The sequence below is a fragment of the Bidens hawaiensis genome, unplaced genomic scaffold (assembly GCF_021521415.1).
Source record: "Bidens hawaiensis isolate Kalapana, Puna unplaced genomic scaffold, B.hawaiensis_p1.1 tig00003015_1, whole genome shotgun sequence".
Lineage (NCBI taxonomy): Eukaryota > Viridiplantae > Streptophyta > Magnoliopsida > Asterales > Asteraceae > Bidens > Bidens hawaiensis.
Window position 1 is genome coordinate 711,565 of NW_027491162.1, and position 20,511 is coordinate 732,075.

Consider the following 20,511-nt stretch of genomic DNA (forward strand, 5'->3'; position numbering starts at 1 on the left):
CCCCTTCGGTTCCCTTGAATGGCCAAGGCTTACAGGCCATGAATGTCTTATAGGAGCATCCTTTGTCCAAGGCTCCTGATTCGGGTTCTGGGGTCTCATTCTGACGACCCTGACTTGATTCGGCCTTGCTGGCCTCATGTGTTGCGATCGCTTGCGCGATTATTTCCGCGAGTTCCTCGGGTGTCATGGTAATTCCTTTGGCTTTAGTTGGAGGCATTCTTGCTTTAAAAGGGTGAAAATATATCAGACTTAGCGCATGTACTCTGAGCACATAATGTTATCATTATTTTACTAGACACTGTGACCCGTGTTCCTAAGTGTGTGTATAGTTTCTTTTGAAAATATTTTCTTTGAAAAATATTTCATGCGATTCCCCAACGGTTATAGTCTAGGTTAAAACTTCTTTTCCTAGTTCGCTATAACCAGTGCTCTGATACCAATCTGTCACACCCGGCCCTGAGCGGCGGAAGCAGCCGGGCGCGCGCGAGTGGGAATTGATACTTAAGCACGGGCCATTGCAAACATTCAAAGTAAGATTTTCATTGCGCATGAAAAGTTTAATACAAATACATTACATTGTTTAAAAATTACATAAAAACATCCAAGTATAAAAATTGTTGAAGATTTCTACGCCATATCCCTTCGATGCGCGTGGTTGTTCCCGCCGCGCATGGGGATATGGCGTAGAAATCTTCAACAATTTTTATACTTGGATGTTTTTATGTAATTTTTAAACAATGTAATGTATTTGTATTAAACTTTTCATGCGCAATGAAAATCTTACTTTGAATGTTTGCAATGGCCCGTGCTTAAGTATCAATTCCCACTCGCGCGCGCCCGGCTGCTTCCGCCGCTCAGGGCCGGGTGTGACAGGTAAACCTGTTGTTTGTGCCAATTGTTCAAAAACAACGTAAGATGGGTCCGGAACAAACAAAAGCAATGAATGAACAAGTCCAGGACCTCTTGCAGGCAGGAATCATTCGTCCAATTCGTTACCAAACTTGGGTCGCCAACCCAGTTATCGTCCCCAAAAGCTAGGGGGCATGGCGAATGTGTATCGATTTCAATGACCTAAATAAAGCATGTCCCAAGGATTGTTATCCTTTACCCGAAATAGTTCTCAAAGTTGATGTTGTGGCACCATTCAAATTCAAGTGCTTCTTGGATGCTTACAAAGGCTACCATCAGATCCGCATGGCAGCAGGTGATGAGAACAAAACAACATTTCATACCGATCAAGGCACCTTTTGTTACAAAATGATGCCTTTCGGACTAAAAAATGCGGGAGCCACGTATCAACGATTGATGTACACAGCATTTAAATGACAAATTGGTCGAAACTTTGAGGTGTATATGGACGATCTTGTAATCAAATTTGTTGAGGAAGATCAGTTGCTGAGAGATATTGAAAAGACTTTCGAAACATTGAAAGGTATTAACATGAAGCTAAATCCAGCTAAGTGTTCATTCGGAATGGAAGAGGGAAAATTTCGGGGAGTGATTGTCACGGATGCGGGCTTCAAAGCTAATCCAGACAAAGTTCAAGCTATAGCCCGCATGCCTTCCGCGTCCTCCCTCAAGGAAGTTCAGACACTCAATGGGCGTTTGGTTGCTTTGAATCGATTCTTGGAAAACCATGCAGCCAAATCTTACCCATTTATCTCAACACTAAGAAATTGCCTTAAGAAAGCACATTTCAATTGGAATGCGGAAGCAGAACAAGCTTTTTTGGAGGTTAAAAAATGTTTGATGGAGCTGCCCACGTTAACAGCACCCTGTGCGGGGGGGCCTTTAACGTTATACCTATCAGCATCAAACATCGCCATTGGGACCGTCCTCCTGACAGATCGAAAGAATATTCAAACACCGATCTACTACGTCAGCAGAACATTATCGGACCCGGAAACAAGATACTCCATGCTTGAAAAACTTGTTTTAGCACCGGTCTATGCTGCCCGACGCCTCCGCAGATACTTTCAAGAGCACCCTATCAATGTTTTCACCGGATACAAGCTCAAAAATGTTCTCAGTAAGCCCGAATTATCTGGCCGACTGGCCAAATGGGCCATCGAACTAGGTGAACATGCAATAGAATACAAACCTAGGCCAGCAATCAAAGAGCTGGTGGTTGCAGACTTCGTGACAGAAGTTCCGCATATCAAAGAAAAAGAATGTTTAATCGAGCAACAACCCCAAGCACCTCCGGAATTAGGACAAATTTGGTCCTTATTCACGGATGGAGCTTCAAGCAATGAGGGATGTGGCGCAGGCCTCAGGCTGGTCAATCCCGAAGGCCATGAGTTTACATATGCCATAAAGCTGGACTTCAAAAGTACCAACAACGAGGCAGAATATGAAGCTTTCTTGGCAGGCTTGCGGATAGCCAAAAAGCTCAGGGTTAAACATTTAGAAGCCCGGGTGGGTTCCATGTTTATTGCGGGATAGATCAATGGTACATACGAAGCAAAAAACGATATCATGGCTTCATATGTGTCACAGGCAAAGGATTTGATGCTTCAGTTCTTTTCTTACAAAGTCATTCATATAAAGAGAAGTGAAAACAAATCAGCGGATGCTCTCAGTAAATTGGCTTCAACAAACTTCGAACATTTCTCCAAGGACATCCGCATTGAAGTATTAGATCGCCCGTCTGTTCCGCAACATCAGGTTTTAGTGATCCAAACAGGAGTAGAATCCTGGATGACACCCATTATGGCATACTTGTCATCTGGAGCACTTTCGGAAGGAAAAGCAGCAGCCCGGAAGATAAAGCACAAAGCCTTGAACTATCAGACTCTTGATGGTATTTTGTACCGACGTTCTTTCCTCGGACCACTACTTCGATGTGTGGATGCCGAGGACGCGAATTACTTAATCAGAGAGGTTCATGAAGGCATTTGTGGTCTTCACGCGGGTCCGCGGATGGTTGTAGCAAAGATAATGAATGCCGGATATTACTGGCCGGGGATGCATATGGATGCTGTACATGAAATCAGAAAGTGTGATTCATGTCAACGACATGCTCCTAACACGCTTCGACCAAAAAACGAGTTAGTCCCAGTCTCTTCAGCTTGGCCGTTCCAGAAATGGGCAGTTGACATAATGGGACCTTTCCCTGAAGCCCCGGACGTATCAAGTTCCTGATAGTATCCATCGACTACTTTACAAAATGGGTGGAGGCCAAACCAGTTGCTTCTATAAGAGCAGCGAGTGTTAAAAAATTCTTGTGGGAATTCATCATATGCCATTCCGGCCTCCCTCTAGAGCTCGTTAGTGACAACGGGACACAATTCGCGGACAGTGGGTTGCAAGAATGGTTAAAAGAGTTACACATTTCTCAAATCTTCACCTCTGTAGCCCACCCGCAAGCGAATGGTCAAGCCGAAAGAACAAATCGGACGATTAAAGAAGGAATCAAAATGAGGCTGGGAACAAAACGAACGGGATGGGTGGACGAACGGCCCCATGTACTATGGGCCTTCCGCACTCAAAGGAATTCCAGCAATTCCGAAACCCCCTTCAGTTTAACATATGGCACAGAAGCCATGATTCCCGCCGAGATTGGTATCCCATCCGCCAGAGTCCTTATGATTGAAGATAACGATCATGAGCTCCGGATGAACCTCGACCTCCTCGAGGAAAGGAGGGAAATGGCATCGATCCGCGAGCATAATTACAAACGACAATTGCAAAAGTACTATGACTCGCGGGTTCAAAGATGTGAATTCGATGCGGGAGATTATGTCTTCCGCAGTAACGAAGGCTCAGGGCTAGAGCCTCCGGGCAAGTTGGCCCCTACATGGGAAGGACCTTATAGAATACAGAAAGTTCTGTCTAAAGGTGCCTATAAACTAGAAAGGTTGGACGGGACAGACGTCCCTAGAAATTGGAATGGGGCCCAACTGAGAAAATGCTACATTTAGTATGTTTATCTTTTGGTCTGCGCGCCTAACTAGAAGTTCACAACATTTGTAATTTCATTTCTTGTAAGTTGGCTTAAGCCCTAGTTATGAAAATTTTCATTTCAGTCATTTGAGACTTGTATTATTACGTAATCCTTTATTGGCATACAAAGAAGATCCTACTAAACACTTATATTATGACAAAATAAACAAAGTGTAACGGATGCAAAATTAAAACTTCTTTATATACACAAATGGGATTACAACAAAAGATCAAGTTACAAGAAAAAAGAAAATTCTATCTATGGCGCGGCATCTTCGTGTTCCGCATCGTTACCTCCAGCATCTTCAATATGGTCTTCTTCTTCTTCTTCTTCTTCTTCTTCGTTACTTCTATCAAGTTCATGAAGAGTCTAATAGTCGCTGAATGCTATCCTCCTCGCCAGCAAGTTCGGATATCTGTTCCGCCAAAGAAAATTTCTAAGAATCAAAGTCCTTTGATTTTTGTTTAAGGATGGCAACAGTATCCTGACCAGCCAAAACGTACTCCTCAGGAAGCTTGGAAGTGGAACCAAACTGATAACCTTCTTTAAAGCCCAGTTGGCGACCAGCTTGCTTCGAAGCTTTGAGGAGGATAGCAACACAATTCCCAAGTTCATCACTAGCCCGAACATCGGCAATGACCTGATAAAACAGTTACACATAAGTAACTCTAAAAATACTGGGAACATTTAAGATGAGAATAAGGCACATACCTTGGGAATAGCCTCCGCCAATAACCATTTTTGGTCCGCCTTGGCCTGGTTGATTTCCATCTTGTGTTTAGCACATTTCAAGGCTTGATCACGGTTTTTAGCGTTAAGATCAATCAAGCGCTTGTCCTTGGCCGCTGATTCAGCCTGCAGGGTTTCCAGTAATTTGGCATGTTCATCTAACTGCTTTTGAAGAGCGATCCTGGCTTCCTCAGCAGCGGACCGAGCAGCTTTTTCCGCCTCCTGGGCCTGGCTGGCCTCCCTAGCTCCGTTTATAGCTTTAAGAGCTTCTTGTTTAGCATCAGAAGCAGAGGCCGCCAGCTCATCCCATTGTTCATTCATCGCCAACCAATCTCTGGTTATCTCATGAGTAGTGGACATAGTATTCGCCAAATAATAAGAATGAGAGTTTAGTAATTCTTGGCGAATACTAAGGCGACGTCTCTCCTTTTCACCATGAGGAAGACACTCCCCCAGAAATTCAAAACATGTGTCCACGTCACGGAATGTTGAATACCGACGCAAGGACCAGTTAGGCTGGTGCGGGGTAGGATCTTCCTCCCAATGAGAGGGAGAAGTCGGGGAAGCATATGGAAATGTGCTCACACCCCCTTGATCCCTAAAGCGGTAAACGTTATGATGGGGTGACACCTTAGTACGATCAATTGTGTCATCCCCCTCTTTCTTCAATGGAGAGTCATCCGTCACAACGACCGGATTCTCAACGGTGTTAGGAGGTGGTTGTGATGGACGAACAGGAGAATCCTTCAAACCGGAAATACCTTCAGAAAGGTTATCCAGGCTCACTGAAAAACATTAACAATGAGTTAGAAACATTCCAATTCAAAACAGATAAAAAATAAGGAACTTTGCATACCCAGCGAAGGGTCCTCCGCATCAAGTTGTTCCAATCGTGCTTCCAAGGCTGAAGGTTTGGTATTTTTTGACTTCTTCTTGGGAATATCTTTACAGGATGAAGTTTCCACTTGCCCGCCGCCTTGGAGGCGCCCGCATCAACGGCCTGGCGTTTACCCTCAGCAGTAGTATCATCAGGTCCCGGACCCTCAACTTCTGCAGTGGTGTCAGCATCATCTGGGCCCGATGATTGAATAGTCGCGGCTCGTTGACGGGTGAGACCTGCATAGAGCCCGTAATTTTGTCAACATCAATCGAACATATTTCTCTAGACAGTGACGACTCCTCGCTAGACGAGAAAAGCACAATCACTCCGCTGGAACTAATAGCAGTCACAGGTTTGGGTTTCAAAGCGCCCTCACCTTTCTGGATGCATTCTTTAACATATGCCTCACCTTTGACATACATCGCCTCGGAAACTTTGGGTTCCGGGCGGAAAGCTGTGGGAAACACGAAATTAGAACGGGTGCGCTCAAGAAAGGACGCATCCCTTTTATCGATTGGGCGGCGCACCATCATTCCCCCCTTGCGATCCAACAAAGTGCTAAAGGCGGAACCTTCACCTACGAAAAGAAAGAAAACAAATTAGAAAATTCTTAATGACAAAACAGAGATAACAACAAACTTACTCTTGTTGGTCTCCTCGTAGTACGGTTCCAGAGTTGGAAATGGCCACAATCGGCTCATCCTCGCACTCACCATTGCCCCTTCGTGGATTGGGCGCATGGGAGTCGGTGTGGAGATCAGCGTTTGATACCATGGCTGATCTTCATGGGCGGAGGCCACAACCACTGGCATAGCCTCTTTCGCCTTCCGTTTATGCATCGCGAAAGGAATAACATCCTCTCGGATCCAGAAAAATTTAGGTTTCCAGCCATGGAGGCTACGGAGCCATTCCGTGCCTATAACCCTCTTCTCCACAGTCGCGAAGCTGTACCATCCGTCACGGAAGGTCATCTTGTAAAAAACGGCGAACATGCCAACAGTCGGTTCAAGGTCGTGGGTCTGGCAACAGAATTCGAAGTGTCGAATCCTCAACATCCCGAAGGGATGGATCTGGGAAAGATGAATCCTATAAGTTGTCAAGACCGATTGGACAAATTTGGTAATCGGAATCCGGAAGTTCCCTGTTGTAAAGTGGTCTATGTATACAACTATTTTCTTTGAAGGCGGACTAGTAGCAATAGAACCACTAGCAGGAAGTTCTGGTTCCCACTCGTCGTCAATCCATAAACATTGACAACATCATTATAGTCTTCTTCTTTAAGACATACGGCAACCTCGTCGATGGTAGGGGTACTCTTCTTTTCTTTAGCCATCGGAATAACAGTAAGATGAAGAAATCACAGAAAAAGGGAAGAAACCTAGGAGAAGGTTGAAAAACTCGAGTGTTTGAAAGAAATCTAAAAGTGATAAAGATTGAGTGGAAACCACAAAGGTCATATTTATACTCATCGCAATTAATGCGATCCATAAAGCGCCATAGGAGAGAGAAACCGCGGACCGACAGATGACTGACACGTCAGGCGGGAAATTCAAGATAGTGAAAACAGACTGTCGGCGGCGTCATATACGTCTTGTCAGTTACCCTCAAAAATTTTCTCTCTCCGCCACGTCACTATAGTTATCCAAAACTTTCAAATATTTCAACAAATTGAAAGATTCAGGAAATTCCTCTCAGAAGATATTAAAAGCAGTAAAAAGAACACAAGAAGTCAAAAGAAATATTCTTCATTAATGATCCAAAAAACATTACAAGAAGGAAAGAAAACTTTTTACAAGTTATAGAAACAGTAAATCTATCCTAAGGGTTTGCAGCGGACGGGTCTTCCGGAGCCTTCACAGACGTATATTCCGAAGAATCATCCTCGGAGTGTTCCCCAAGATAGGCCTTCAAAAGTTGTAGGCCATCATCTGCGGATGCAAACTCCGGAAGCATTTGCTGAAGCGGAAACACTAGGTCATCATGTTCCTTAACCCGCGTAACTCGGGCTTGCTTGACATCAACTCCATGAAGAGGATGATCTCTGAATCTGTGGTTGCTCTGAGCATACCTCATCCCTTCATGAAAGCCCACAACACGCCCAAGTGAGGAAGAAGCAGACATCGCATTGGCAAAGCTGTCATTTAGGTCCTTACCTCCTTTGATATGGCGAACAACCTGTTAAGACAAAAACATAAGTTCCCAATATCAAAAGGTACGAGTGAAACAACAAGTGATAAAGTTTGACTTAAAGCATCAACCCCCCGAGTAAGGAACCATTGAGTGTCCTGTTCGGCACGCTCGGCCCGCGCTCGGAACTCCTTTGGCTCCGCGATAGCTTCCTCATGAGCTTGGAGGAGGGAATCATAAGCAGTCTGGATTTCAACAGCACTTTGATCCTTAAGTTCAGCCCGCTCCTTCTGCAACTTCAGTTCCTCCTCCAGATCGTGGATTCGAGCACCGTGAAGAGCCACTTGATTTTCCAATACTAAATTGGCTTCCTGAACACGGACCAACTCGTCCTTATCCTTTTGGGCCCTCGCCCGATCAGCTTCTCGACTGGAATTTTACCTTTCACAGGCTTCTTTCCATCGGCGAGTAGCCTCAAAATTACGGCCCTGTTCACTCCTAAGAGCATTTTCCGCGTCAGCCTGTTTCCATTTAGCGGTCTGGGCAGCAATACGTTGCTCCTCAGCTTCTTTCTTGGCAACCTCGGCCGCCCGACGAGCTTCCCCCACCTTCCCGCCCAGAGTACGACATTCGCTCAGAACCTCTTGGCTACCGGCCAGAGCATTAGCCAAATGGTAAACAACATTTGTATGAAGGTCGTGGCGGGAAAGATCACGCTGATATACCATCTCAGCAGAGGGTGCGCAATGTTCAACAAATTCCATACAAGTTCTCGGTTAAGAAAACCGAGAACCATTGGTAATGCCCCATGGAGGGACAAACAACTCGTGTTTGTCACCCAAGCCCGTATCCCCGTAATAACGGGAGCCCGAGGGTTTAAGGCGAGCCGGGGTGGAAGAAGACTGTTGAGGAGGACGTTGGCGTGGAAGCTCGTCAGTCTGAATATGATCCTCTTCAGCAGTAGGACTGTCTTGCTGATCACCACTACCACCCCCCAACCTTGAAACAAATAATCAAAACGATCTAGCCAAATTACCTGTACTCTAGAAGAGTAGCCCCCCGTCATTATCAATGAATTCCCATTTTCCGCTGATGCAGGCAAAGGGATAAAAAACCTACTTTGTTTGTGAAACGTCAAGTCCCGCCTGTAAAGAAGGAAGAATGGATCCGAACGAATGCATGGGTAGGTGAAATGAGCCCTTTTTTTAATCCCCTCGTCACCTACTAGTGAGCCAGGGACCATCCTTTCCTTGTTTGTTGGGTTGGTTCACGCGCGTGCAAACGAGCACCGGCCGCAACAGCAGGAAACTATGACCAATAGAGTCAGACACTTAGCTACATCCGCACGCAAAAGGAATGTGGTTCTGGTTGAGGCTTTCTAATTCTGTCTAGTGGCATTCGATCACAGAATCCATTGACAGCTGCATAAATGACTAAAATTTGTTTTTCAATTGGAAGTGGTGCATATTGTGGTTGTTTCGGTACTTCTGTAAGCCTTGCACCTCTATTGTTGCTTCCCCCCTTTTCTTTTCCTTCACCCTACTCTTTCATTTCCGCTTAAGCTTCCCCGGTTTGGGGGATTAATTGATTCTCGCTCGGAATTAACCCGCCGCCGACAGATGTCCCATGCCACGTTTCGTGAACAGCTATGCCCGAGAATGAATGAATTGTGATATAGCGCCGAATAAGTCACAGCTCTCCGACTTGAAATCCGGGGTATCACGGCCGGACTGATCGTCCGGAACCCCGTTGAAATATCAATCGGAGGAGTAGGCATCTCCTCATCCACAGTAACCCCAGCCTGGGGGAAAGTTGGCTGATCCTCCACGTTAGCAGCATCAGGCGGAGTAGATGGTTTATCCTCCGCCCCTCCCCTTGAAAAAGGGGACGATGGTTTTTCAGTATGAGGAGTGGGTGTTGATAACTTCTCAGATATATCTTCACTAAAAATCAACGGATCTACACAACAAGATTTATACTTAGCAAAATACTAATAAAAAAATAATAATACAGTATTTAAAGGCTGGCATGTACCTTCAACAGTGTCAAGACGGTCAGCAAGGCTATACTGTGGCTTCTTGGGACGGTGTATTTTCTGTTTTTTCTTTGACGGTCCCGCCTCAGTGTCCGCAGCCTTCTCATTCGTACGACCCGTCTGGGAGGCTAAGAAAACTCTCCTTTGCTCCAATTCTGCCAATAAATGTGAGACAGAGGAAGGTTCAGAAGTATCGAAATCCTTTTCCTCTTCGGAAGCAGAAGACATAGAAACGTTACCATCGTCATCACTTGACGATAAGATGGCAACTATCACTTGACAAAAATTGGGACTTAGTTTTCTCAAGAATAGGTTGGTCCCCTGCCTCACGGATACTTTTGCGGACACAACCCCTGTTTTCAAAAAGGCATTGAACATAGAGCTTCAGCCGGAAAAAAGATAGAAAACAAATTATCAAAATATTCAAGCAAATAATGAGACAATAAACGGAAACTTACGCTCATTCAAATCTACAAAAATGGGCTCCATAAATTATGTTGGCCACAAGCGGCTCATGCCCGCCCAAACAAGAGCTTCTACCGGTAAGGCTCGCATGGGTGTCGGTTCCATTGTGAGTACACGGTACCATTCTTGGCCCTCATGAGCAACGGTAACAACGTCAGGAAGGGCGGAATTTACTGGCCGGCGAACCATTGACAGAGGCACCACATCCTCAGACACCCAAAAGAATTTGTTATGCCAGTCAGTGGACAACTTTTCAACCTCATACCCAAGGCTTCGATCGGAAAATCCCTGACACGTATACCAACCGCTCCGGTTGGCAAGACGATAAAAAACCGGAAATCGATCAACATAAGGCACCATGTCTCGTGCTATACATATAAATTCATAATGACGAATTCGCATCATAGCACGCGGATGCAGTTGGGATAAATGGATCCCATAGGCAGTTAAAAATAGGGGTGAGCAAAAAACGGTTCGGAACCGCCAGAACCGAGGAACCGAAACCGAACCGGTGCCTCAGAACCGCTAAAGTGTGTACCGGTTCAGTTCTCGGTTCTTAGAATTTGTTTTAAATGGTTCCCGGTACGATTCCGGGTAAAACCGGCGGTTCTAGACTTGGAACCGAAGAACCGGAATATTCAAAACGTTTTAAATAAATTTACCAATCCTCATTTTTTATAGAGTAACTTATTAACCGGCATCCATTCAATCATTTTTTAATTCAAATCTTCTTTCTTTACGTTCAAGAACTAGCAACCATGATCAATTTTGATCTAAGCTATCAAGGTAATTTAATATAAATTAATATGATCTTCTATTAATCTATCGTTGCTAATGATTTATTTAACTTCAACACTTATGTTTTAACAACGGATGTTCATGTTGTAATCTAAATTAGTTTTACCGTGAAAGAAGATATACAATTGTATAAATTTATTTTGCAATTTGCAAAGTTTGCATAACTCATTTGATAAATAAATTATCGAATCGGTTCTAGCCAGAACCGCTTAGCGAGAACCGGCTTTAGCGGTTCTAGAACCGAACCGGTTTACTATAATAGGTTTCGGTTCCGGTTCTATTTTTCACTCGTTTTCGGTTCCGGTACGATTCTCGCGGTTCTGAACCGTTGCACAGCCCTAGTTAAAAACCTCTAGAAAAATTTCGTTATGGGTAAACGGAAATTCCCATGAACGAAATAGTCAGCATACACAGCCATTTTCTCAGGCGGTGGAAAACTGGCTATGGAACCAGGGGCTGGAAATTCCGGCCCCCACTCCGGTGGAATGCCATAAGTCTCCAGCAATTTCTTGTATTCAGAATAATCCCATGAAGCTTCTATCTCGTCAACCTCAGTTTGAATATTCGACATTATAGAAAGATTTAAGGAAAGTATATAAGAAAGATCGGTACTTTATCAGAGAGAAAGCAAAGATGGTTAGAGAATAAAAGGCGATAAAACTTCAAATAGAGGATATCTCCCATTATTTATACCCATCGCAATTAATGCGATGGGATATGAACAGTAGAGAGAGAAAAACACCAACCAACTAATGACTGCCACGTCACGCGGGGAATTCGAAAAAGAGAAAACGTTGTACAGTCGGGTACAGTGACAGCTGTCAAAAACGTTCCATCATCTGTTCACGCGCCTGCGAGTGCTCAACTTGTCCTTTTTCGTGACTATCCATACAACAGAAAATATTTTCTACCTAACCTCCGAACAACAAAAATCCCCAAAACATACATTAAGTTCAGAAATTTCACCCGCACAAAGACTTCATGCGGAAGAAACACTGGACTGGGGGGACTTGTAGAGGTAGGGTACCAAAAGGACCCAAATACCCTTAAATACTACCCGCTGGTCATAGAGAACCCTCTTATAAACCGCCAGCGGGACACTTGGACCACCCGCATGTTACGAGTAAGGAGGAACGTTCTCATAACACTCGCAGAAGCATCCTGGCGTCCTCAATAGTCATCCGCAAGACAGGACGTATGTTCGCACAAATAACTGAAGGACAGTGCCAGTAGGACAGCTGTCACCATTCAAATACTTTCTAGAAGAAAGTCTCATGATTCTTACTTGGGGAATATGTGACATACTAACCAATTAACAAAGGACACCTGGCCAGGTTGTTATAACCGTGCACATAGTCAGGGTGCGATCCATCCTATTAGCTGGTGACACGACCGTGCACATGGTCAGGGTGCGATCCATCCTATCAGCTGGTGACACGTGTCCAGGTTGTTATACCCATGCACATGGGACGTATAGCCCAACCTATCACAAGAAGACACGTGTCCAGGAGGTTATCAAAGATCTTCTAGAAGAGGAAAGTTGCCCCAATCATCTTCCATTATCCTTCGGCTATAAATACCTTGTCAAACGATATGAGGTATTCATTCACTCACATATATTCTGACTACATTTAGTCTTTATACATCAGTACTTTCTTCATTACGAACGTTACTGATTCACACGCAGGAGGGTGATTATAGGAAGACCCCCCCTCTTGTCCTTCCTGTAACGAGACTCACGGTGTCTGTTTTGCAGGTTCCGGTCACTGGACTTTAGGAAGCCTTACTCATATCGTGGTAGTAATTATCGTATTGTACCCTGTGGACTCACTGGATCCAGGACCCATACCCGGTGAGTGGATCCGTGTTTCTTCACAAACTTCGTTCTCTACTTCAGGATCTCAAAATCATTATCCACAACTACATCTTAATATTGTACCGCGTAATTGAGACTCAAAAAATGGAAAAGCGAAAACAGCATATAATTAGTAGCAAATATTAAAGTCTACATTCCTGACTCAATATGTGTATATGTAAGTCAGTATTTTGAACATTTGATATTCTCGTGTTGCGTTACCGTACCAATTGGCCAAATTCCAAAAGGTAAGAAACCTATCCAAAATATCATATGGAATCAAGGCTATCAATTTATACCATTATATTTTATCAAAGCTTCCATCTTTTGCAAGTCTTGAAGCTAAATCATTGATTGAAATAGACTTCAAGAATCCACCAAATTTTAAAAGTAGACCTACATGCTTAACATCTCCTTCTAACAAGGTAGATGGCGGTACATCTTGTGATCTTGATTATCAACAACTTAACAAACAACAGTATTATAAAGCCAACTATTTTCATGTAAACCCTATTGAATTGCCAGTTTTCCATACATTATGATTAGCATGACCAAATAAAAAAAATCAAGAGAACAATTATTACCTCCAATCTATCTCCTTGTTCTACAATATCGATTTTCAATATCCAGTCCGCTTCATGCTTCTTCAAATTGCATACATTCTCTAATATTTCAATTACATCATACTCTGATATCTGATACAAATTATCATAGAAAAACAATTGCACGCAAATATGAACTAATCCACATGCAATATGCTTAGGGTTGTAAACCGACCGGACGTTCATCGAACTGTTCGTTCAATTTTGTTCATGAATGTTTGATAGTGTGTTCGTTTATATCTATTTATGTTCATTTATATTTTCTCATTAAAGGTTTTTAATACTTTTTAATAACATTTCTAATCTTTATCGTATTGATAAAAGCAACTTTATTATTATTAACTATAAAACAAAAATTTATTTACAATTATTATCTGATCATTTATATGTAAAAAATTAACATATATAATTGCTAAAAAAAACACCTATACAAACTTGGTAGCCGGACCGAACCGTTGCCACTGACCATTTTCTGCTACTCAAAATAAAACGTTGTTCATGCCCACTCGTATTCATTCATTTACGTTCGTGACCTGTTCACGAACAAGTTCATTTCCTTAATAAACGAACACGAACAAATAATTGTGTTCGGTTAGCTGCCCATGAACCGTTCGCTTGTCTGGTAAACGCTTAACCGATTCATTTACAACCTGATATATGGTCAATCCCTAATTATATAACAATTAGGCCACTAACAAATCACCAAACTACTAACAATTTTTAAAAACTGAAACTAAAACCGATAAATATATAAACGATAATAACTACCTTCTTCGGACATACACCGATAAATATATAGTAACTCTCAAGCTCTCAATTAGGCAATAATTGAAGTTCTGAATCAAAATGTGTTTCTCTTATCAGGAAGTGGACCCCAAATTCCTAAAAAAATAAACTAAGCTAAGAACCTTCAAGGCATTCAATCTTGTTCATGTATGGAGGAAAGTTTCAAATAAAGTTTCGTTTTTTATTGCATATCCACGAAAATCACTAATCTTGAAAGCTTCCCTCCCATGATTTTGAGCTTAGAGATTGAATTACCTTCACATTTTAATGCTCACTTGTGGGTTTGAACCCTTACAAAAATCACCATTATAATTTTCCCAAATGTTTTAGCTGCAATGGGCAAAGTGCTTTATAATTTGAAGAAGAAGCTGAGTGAGTTTGAGTCGATTGTAATTGATGTGTGTTTGACATAAAGATCCCTCCCATGAAAAAAACAGTATGAACACCACCGAATTTTAGCAGTGATTCGTTAATGGAACCTGAAGAAACACTAAGTCTAACCTGATATGGTTAAACCTACTATATCACCGAGGGTAGATTTATCGATAAGACTGAACTTATGGGTGGGTTCATCTCACTACTTTACTGATTGTACGATAATGGATTACGATGAGTTCCGGCGGACAATACACCTGCAAAACCGAACACCCTAAGCTTATTACGAGAAGAGGAATAGAGGGGTCTTCTCGTAACCACCCTCCGGCGTGAAGTGATCAAAATATATTTATAGAGTTAGAGAGTATGGAATCGGATCCTTTTACCATTATACCTCATCTTGTATTTAATGTCGAAGGGGGGAGAAGGGTTGGGCCAGCTGTCCCACTCAATGGAAGCCTCTATTCTCATGGTTGAGTATGATGGCATTTCCTGATTGGTTGGATAGTCTGGCCAATTATGTTCTTTCTTTCTGTGCAAGTATTGCGTTTGGCCCATTCCTATTGGTCCATCGTGCATCCATATAACTGTAAGGTTATTGCGCAGTGATACCTCACCACGTGTCCTGCCTATGGTGGTACTTCCGTTGTGCTTTGTTACTTTTCACTGTTATGAGTGTGTCTTCCGCGATGGCCTATGGCGCCTCACGGAAGATATTTTTTCCGCGGGTTATTCCTTTTAACTTGTTACTTGTATAATGTGTTTGGTACCCTACCCCCCACAGAATCCTAAAGCAATCCTCTTGGAATTAACAAGAAACCAAGAAACACTAATTTAATAAGATAAAATAAAGTAATCACCTTTACGGATCGATTGAGGTTGAACGACTGATAATCCATTAAAACTGCAAAACAACAAACTCTTTATGAATACTCACAAACCCCCCAAAAAAAACAAATAAAAAATCAGTAATAGAAACAACTGAACACCTTTATTGGTCATTTGAAGGGGGAAGTGGCAACCTTTTGTAATCGATTCACAGTGGAAACATGGGAGACAATGATGGGTTAGGATTTCGGTTAATATCATATACAAAACGGCTGAGAACGATTTAAGATTCTTAATTACAATTTTTCAATGCCCTTGTAACGGAGATTCAGTAAAGAGGCGAGTAATTATTCGCCGGAGGGCAGGTTGGACTTTGTCGGGAGACTTGTTGGAGAGTTATAGACAGCAGTTAGAGAGCATTTAATTTTAAAGCGTATGAAGAAGAGAGAAATTTGAAGGTTAAAAGTTGTCTATATGTATTATAATGTAATATAGATAATATATATATATATATATAGATATAGATAATACTTAAATATGATATTTTTTAACCGTAAACTTTATAAAACAACCAAACACACCCAAAACACAGACGCCCTCCACAAGCTAGAGAGACGCCTCAAGGACACACCAATATATGAAACTTAAATTACACCATTTAGACCACTGTAACGTTTTTCTTTTCAATCTATGTTTATACCAAAGAATACCTAACGACTTGATTTCACCTATAATCTCTTTCGACTTCTCTTCTTTACCTTCAAAAATTTTTCATTCCTCGCCTTCTATATACTCCAACACGAGATGATGATAATCCCATGCATCATATCCTTTTTTTAAGCTTCCAGGCTAAAAGCTTTTGCAATGTTTAGAAGATCTCTCACCGAACATGCCGAAAATGAGACACCTTGAACCATCAAGAAATTCCTTCCCAAATGGCCGTAGCCACCAAACGATTTGTAAAATTTTGGTCAGCGGTTTCCACACTCGTCCCACAGAAAGTACACCTCGAATTTGCCACATGAATATTCTTTTTCCTATAGCCTCCTTTGTAGGAATTCGATCCATTCCGCTCTCCAAACATGAATGTTACTTTTAAGTGGGACCCACTTACACCAATTTAAAGCATAAATGTTTGAGTTTTCCTTCTGTTTCGCCATCAACCTTTTAACCAATCTTACCGAAAAGCTTCCATTCGAATCACCCAACCAAACCCACGAATCCGAGCCCCCTTTCCAACTAGCCGCATTAATCACCCGGATGCAACTCTCCCATTCAGCCATTTCAACATCAGAAACTGCATTTTTACCCAACCCCAAGCCCAACCAAAAAAGGATCCTTGCCTCCAAAACCGATCTCCAATTTTGCACTGCTTATGTTTCTCTAGTTTGTACAAACTTGGGAATCTCGATATTAAAGAGCCACCACCCACCCAATTATCCGACCACCCCACGCACCTTTGATTAAATCTTCCAGCTTACTACCTTCCTACCTTCCAGCTTCAACTTATTCACCAATTTAACAATGTTTTTCCAAACCCCCGTGTATTTTTTATTAATCGGGACCAACTCCCAACCAGATCTTTGTCTGTGGATAGACTCCACAACTTTGGACCATAGACCATCCTTTTCCATCTTGTACCTCCATCCCCATTTTGCAAGAAATGAGTTGTTTATATCTCTCAATCTAGAGATACCGTGACTCCCATGTGTTTAGGAAGAGTAACCCTCTCCCATGCCACCCAATGCATCTTGTTAACATTATTAGCCCCTTCCCATAGAAATCTCTTCATAATCTTCTCTAGGTTTCCACCACCTTGCAAGGAACTTTAAATATGGAAAATAGTTATATTATTTAAAAAGAACAGAATACTATTTAAAAAGAATATCAATAGAGTCATAAATGAGCAATAAATCTTCAGAATATTGTATGCATTTTGAATGTATTTGATGAAACTTATATTCCCGCTTGTGCACTGGCTGATATCATCACAATATAGATGCGAATGCAGTAATTTAAGTTTGGTAAGATATTTCTTAACACTTAACTAATTTAAGTGAGAAGGTTTGTTAGTAATTTGAAGAATTACATTTTGGAAACAAATGGATTCATCCATAGCTTGTCAAATGAAGAATGGAAAGATAATATAAGCCATATGAGAAATTTCTTCAACTAATATATTCATCTCCAGTCCTTAGTTGATAAGTTCCTGAATTCCAAATTCTCGATCATACACTCTGTTCCCGAGTTTCATTTAAAGAGAGAAAGGAAAGGAAAGGAAAAAGAAAGGAATGGAAAGGAAAATAAGTGGTATTAGTATGTGCTCCCTAGTTTGATGGAAAGGAAATGAAAATAAACATTGCATGTGTTCCCTAGTTGAGTGGAAAAGGAAAAGAAAGCTATAATTTTACCATTATACCCTTGGAGAAAATTAAAATACAAAATGCATTACTTTCCATTCGTCATTACTCGTTTCTCTACCGAATTGCTCGTGAGCTACTTGATATCGGCTCATGAAAAACTCGATATAGCCAAGCTTAAACGAGCTCGAGCCTAAAAAGCTCGTTTAATAAACGAGCCCGAGCCCGGGCTTCACTTATCGAGCCTGTTGCGCCGGGTCTGTTTCATATTTAGCAAGAGTTATAATTTGGCTATACATAGGAAAATGAAATATGACCAGTAAGTGCAGTAGATAATTCAAACATCTACGTATAGAACAAAAACACCAAATTTGAACACACTTGAGAATTGTATCTACTATCAAACAAACTCAAACTCATGAGACAGCATATAGAGTTAAAAACACATAATAAGCAACAGTATAAGTATTAGTACATAACAACACAGATCATCCAGATTCCAGACGTAATCATAACATGTCATATGCTTTGACCCATTATATTTAAACAACTAATAAGAAACATCAATATTAAAATGAAAATAATGGTTAGAAAAGTTTACAATAATTTTTTATATATATTGCTTCCACGGGCCGAAAGAGTAAGTCGAGCCTAACTATTTCAGATTAAAATACCAATCAGTAATCAAATGTTGTAAAACAGATTATGTTGTTAAACTGCTGTTAAACGGGCTCTGTGTTAATTTTTGTTAAACGGATTCTGTAATTTATTGCTCTTTTAATTGTTAAAAATGTTTCATGTAATAAACTTAATTTCTTCATAAACCGCTTTAACGGCTGAAACAGCAAACTAAACCCAACCAGTTCAGATTAAAATACCAACCAGTAACAAATATTGTTAAAGGGCATCTGCAATATATTGTCTTCTAATTGTAAAAATAGTATATGTAATAACCTAAACCAGTATAAATAGTTTATGTAAAAATAGTTTAGTCATCAGAACAACAAAAATGTATAAATGCAATTGCAATTTCAATATACACCTATGATCACACACTGTGCACAAATATTCACATAACACAAGATATGATCAAATGTGCTTCATATATACATAACAGACTTAACCATGACATATTGTTTTCAAAATCATTAACCAATAACTACAAAAAAAAAATGAAAATAATGTCACCTAGTAAAAGAAGGGTTGAAACAAGCGTTAAGAAGCAATTGTGGCCTGTGAGTAAGCTTGGGGTATCGACTTGTCGGAGTATTGTGATGATGAACGGCGGCTGGTTAGGTTTGGTTAATGTACAGAAAGGAGGGAAGTGTATGATATGATGAAGATAAAGCTATGGCAACATGTTAATTTGAGTATGATGAAATCTTAACTCTTTCCTTTTTTTCCTATTCTTTCCAATTTGAAAGGAAAAGAAACATAATTATTTTCCTCTTAGTTTCTCTTCCATTCTTTTCCTTTCTCACCTTAAAAAAACCAGGGAACACATTTTTTTCCTAATTTCTTTCCTTTCTTTTCCTTTCCCTCTATAATTGAAACTCTGGAACAGAGTGAATGTATAAATTAGGAAGAATAGAAATCAAATGCAAAACACGTTTTGTATATTTTATATTACATTATATTAATGTGACAGTTTAAAATTCAGGACTTTGTAGCAAAGGATATGGAACTTGTGGAAACATTCTAATCATTGCCTATGAGTTTTCTCGCTTTCTAAGATTAGAGGGGAAGGGGCACTAATGGGTATTACCCATGCATTAGTCAATCATGTGCTGCCACTTCATTTTTACCCTTAATTACCCATAAACCAGAAACTTATAGGAAACACCTACCCACAAGTATCATAAAACTTTATTAATACATTTAATTCTTCAATGGCCAATAATGAATCAATGTTGTGTGGCAAACCTTAGCCATGAAATGAAGCCATACACTTTACCCACATGGGATGGGGTGGTGTTGCCATATGGTTTAAAAGCCATACACCCTACCCATATGGGTGCCCATTCCCCTCTTATATATTATTATGTTTGATGGGTTTATGTTTTTTATTTTATTTTGTTTTGAAAGTGTATACTAAATGATTATATGTGATTTTAGGATTTAGATGCCAAACATACATGGTCTGTAATTATTTTAATCATTTATGGTACTTGAATGAATCTGGCGGGTTTGCAATGATGAGTCTTTGGGTAAAAAAAAATAATTTTAGTAATTCAAGCATTAAATAGATTACTGTTGTTAATATGTTTTTAAAATATTTTATTTAACTCATGTACCACATGAGTATATAGACTAGTGTGTATTATATATAGTATATTAGATATATGTAGAGGCATAGTGGATGGCAACTCTTGCCTATTTCACATATTTCAAATTATGTTTTTAATTTTAGTGATCAAAAGGGTATAGGGATGGCAAATGAACCGAGCTCAAAACTAACACATTCGGAACATGTGTTCGAGTTAGAGGTGTTCATCAGATTGGAAAACGGATTATTCTATTTATTCGGTTCGGATTTTTCGGACCACAAAATTTTCCTAGTTTTTGGTCCCTAAAATTTTTTACACGTTTAGAATCACAATAAGCATACAAAACTGGTGATGGAAATTTGTCTTGAACATAAATTCAAAGTTCAAACTTCAAACAATAGTATAATAAACATACAAAACTGGAAAATACCACTAAAAAGTAAAAACATGTTATTTAT

At 40.8% G+C, this 20,511-nt stretch overlaps 1 protein-coding gene across 1 annotated transcript in view; it reads right to left on the reverse strand.

The window, feature by feature from the left end:
• The window catches only part of LOC143622040 (uncharacterized), a 29,199-nt gene extending 12,139 nt beyond the window's left edge, over nucleotides 1-17,060 (reverse strand). Inside the window, exons 1-3 of the mRNA XM_077093292.1 lie at nucleotides 16,919-17,060; nucleotides 16,608-16,723; nucleotides 13,420-13,530 (exon numbers count right to left, since the gene is read on the reverse strand). Coding sequence (XP_076949407.1) covers nucleotides 13,420-13,530; nucleotides 16,608-16,723; nucleotides 16,919-17,060 — 369 coding nt within the window. The remainder of the gene's footprint in view (nucleotides 1-13,419; nucleotides 13,531-16,607; nucleotides 16,724-16,918) is intronic.
• Nucleotides 17,061-20,511: the final 3,451 nt, after the last annotated feature.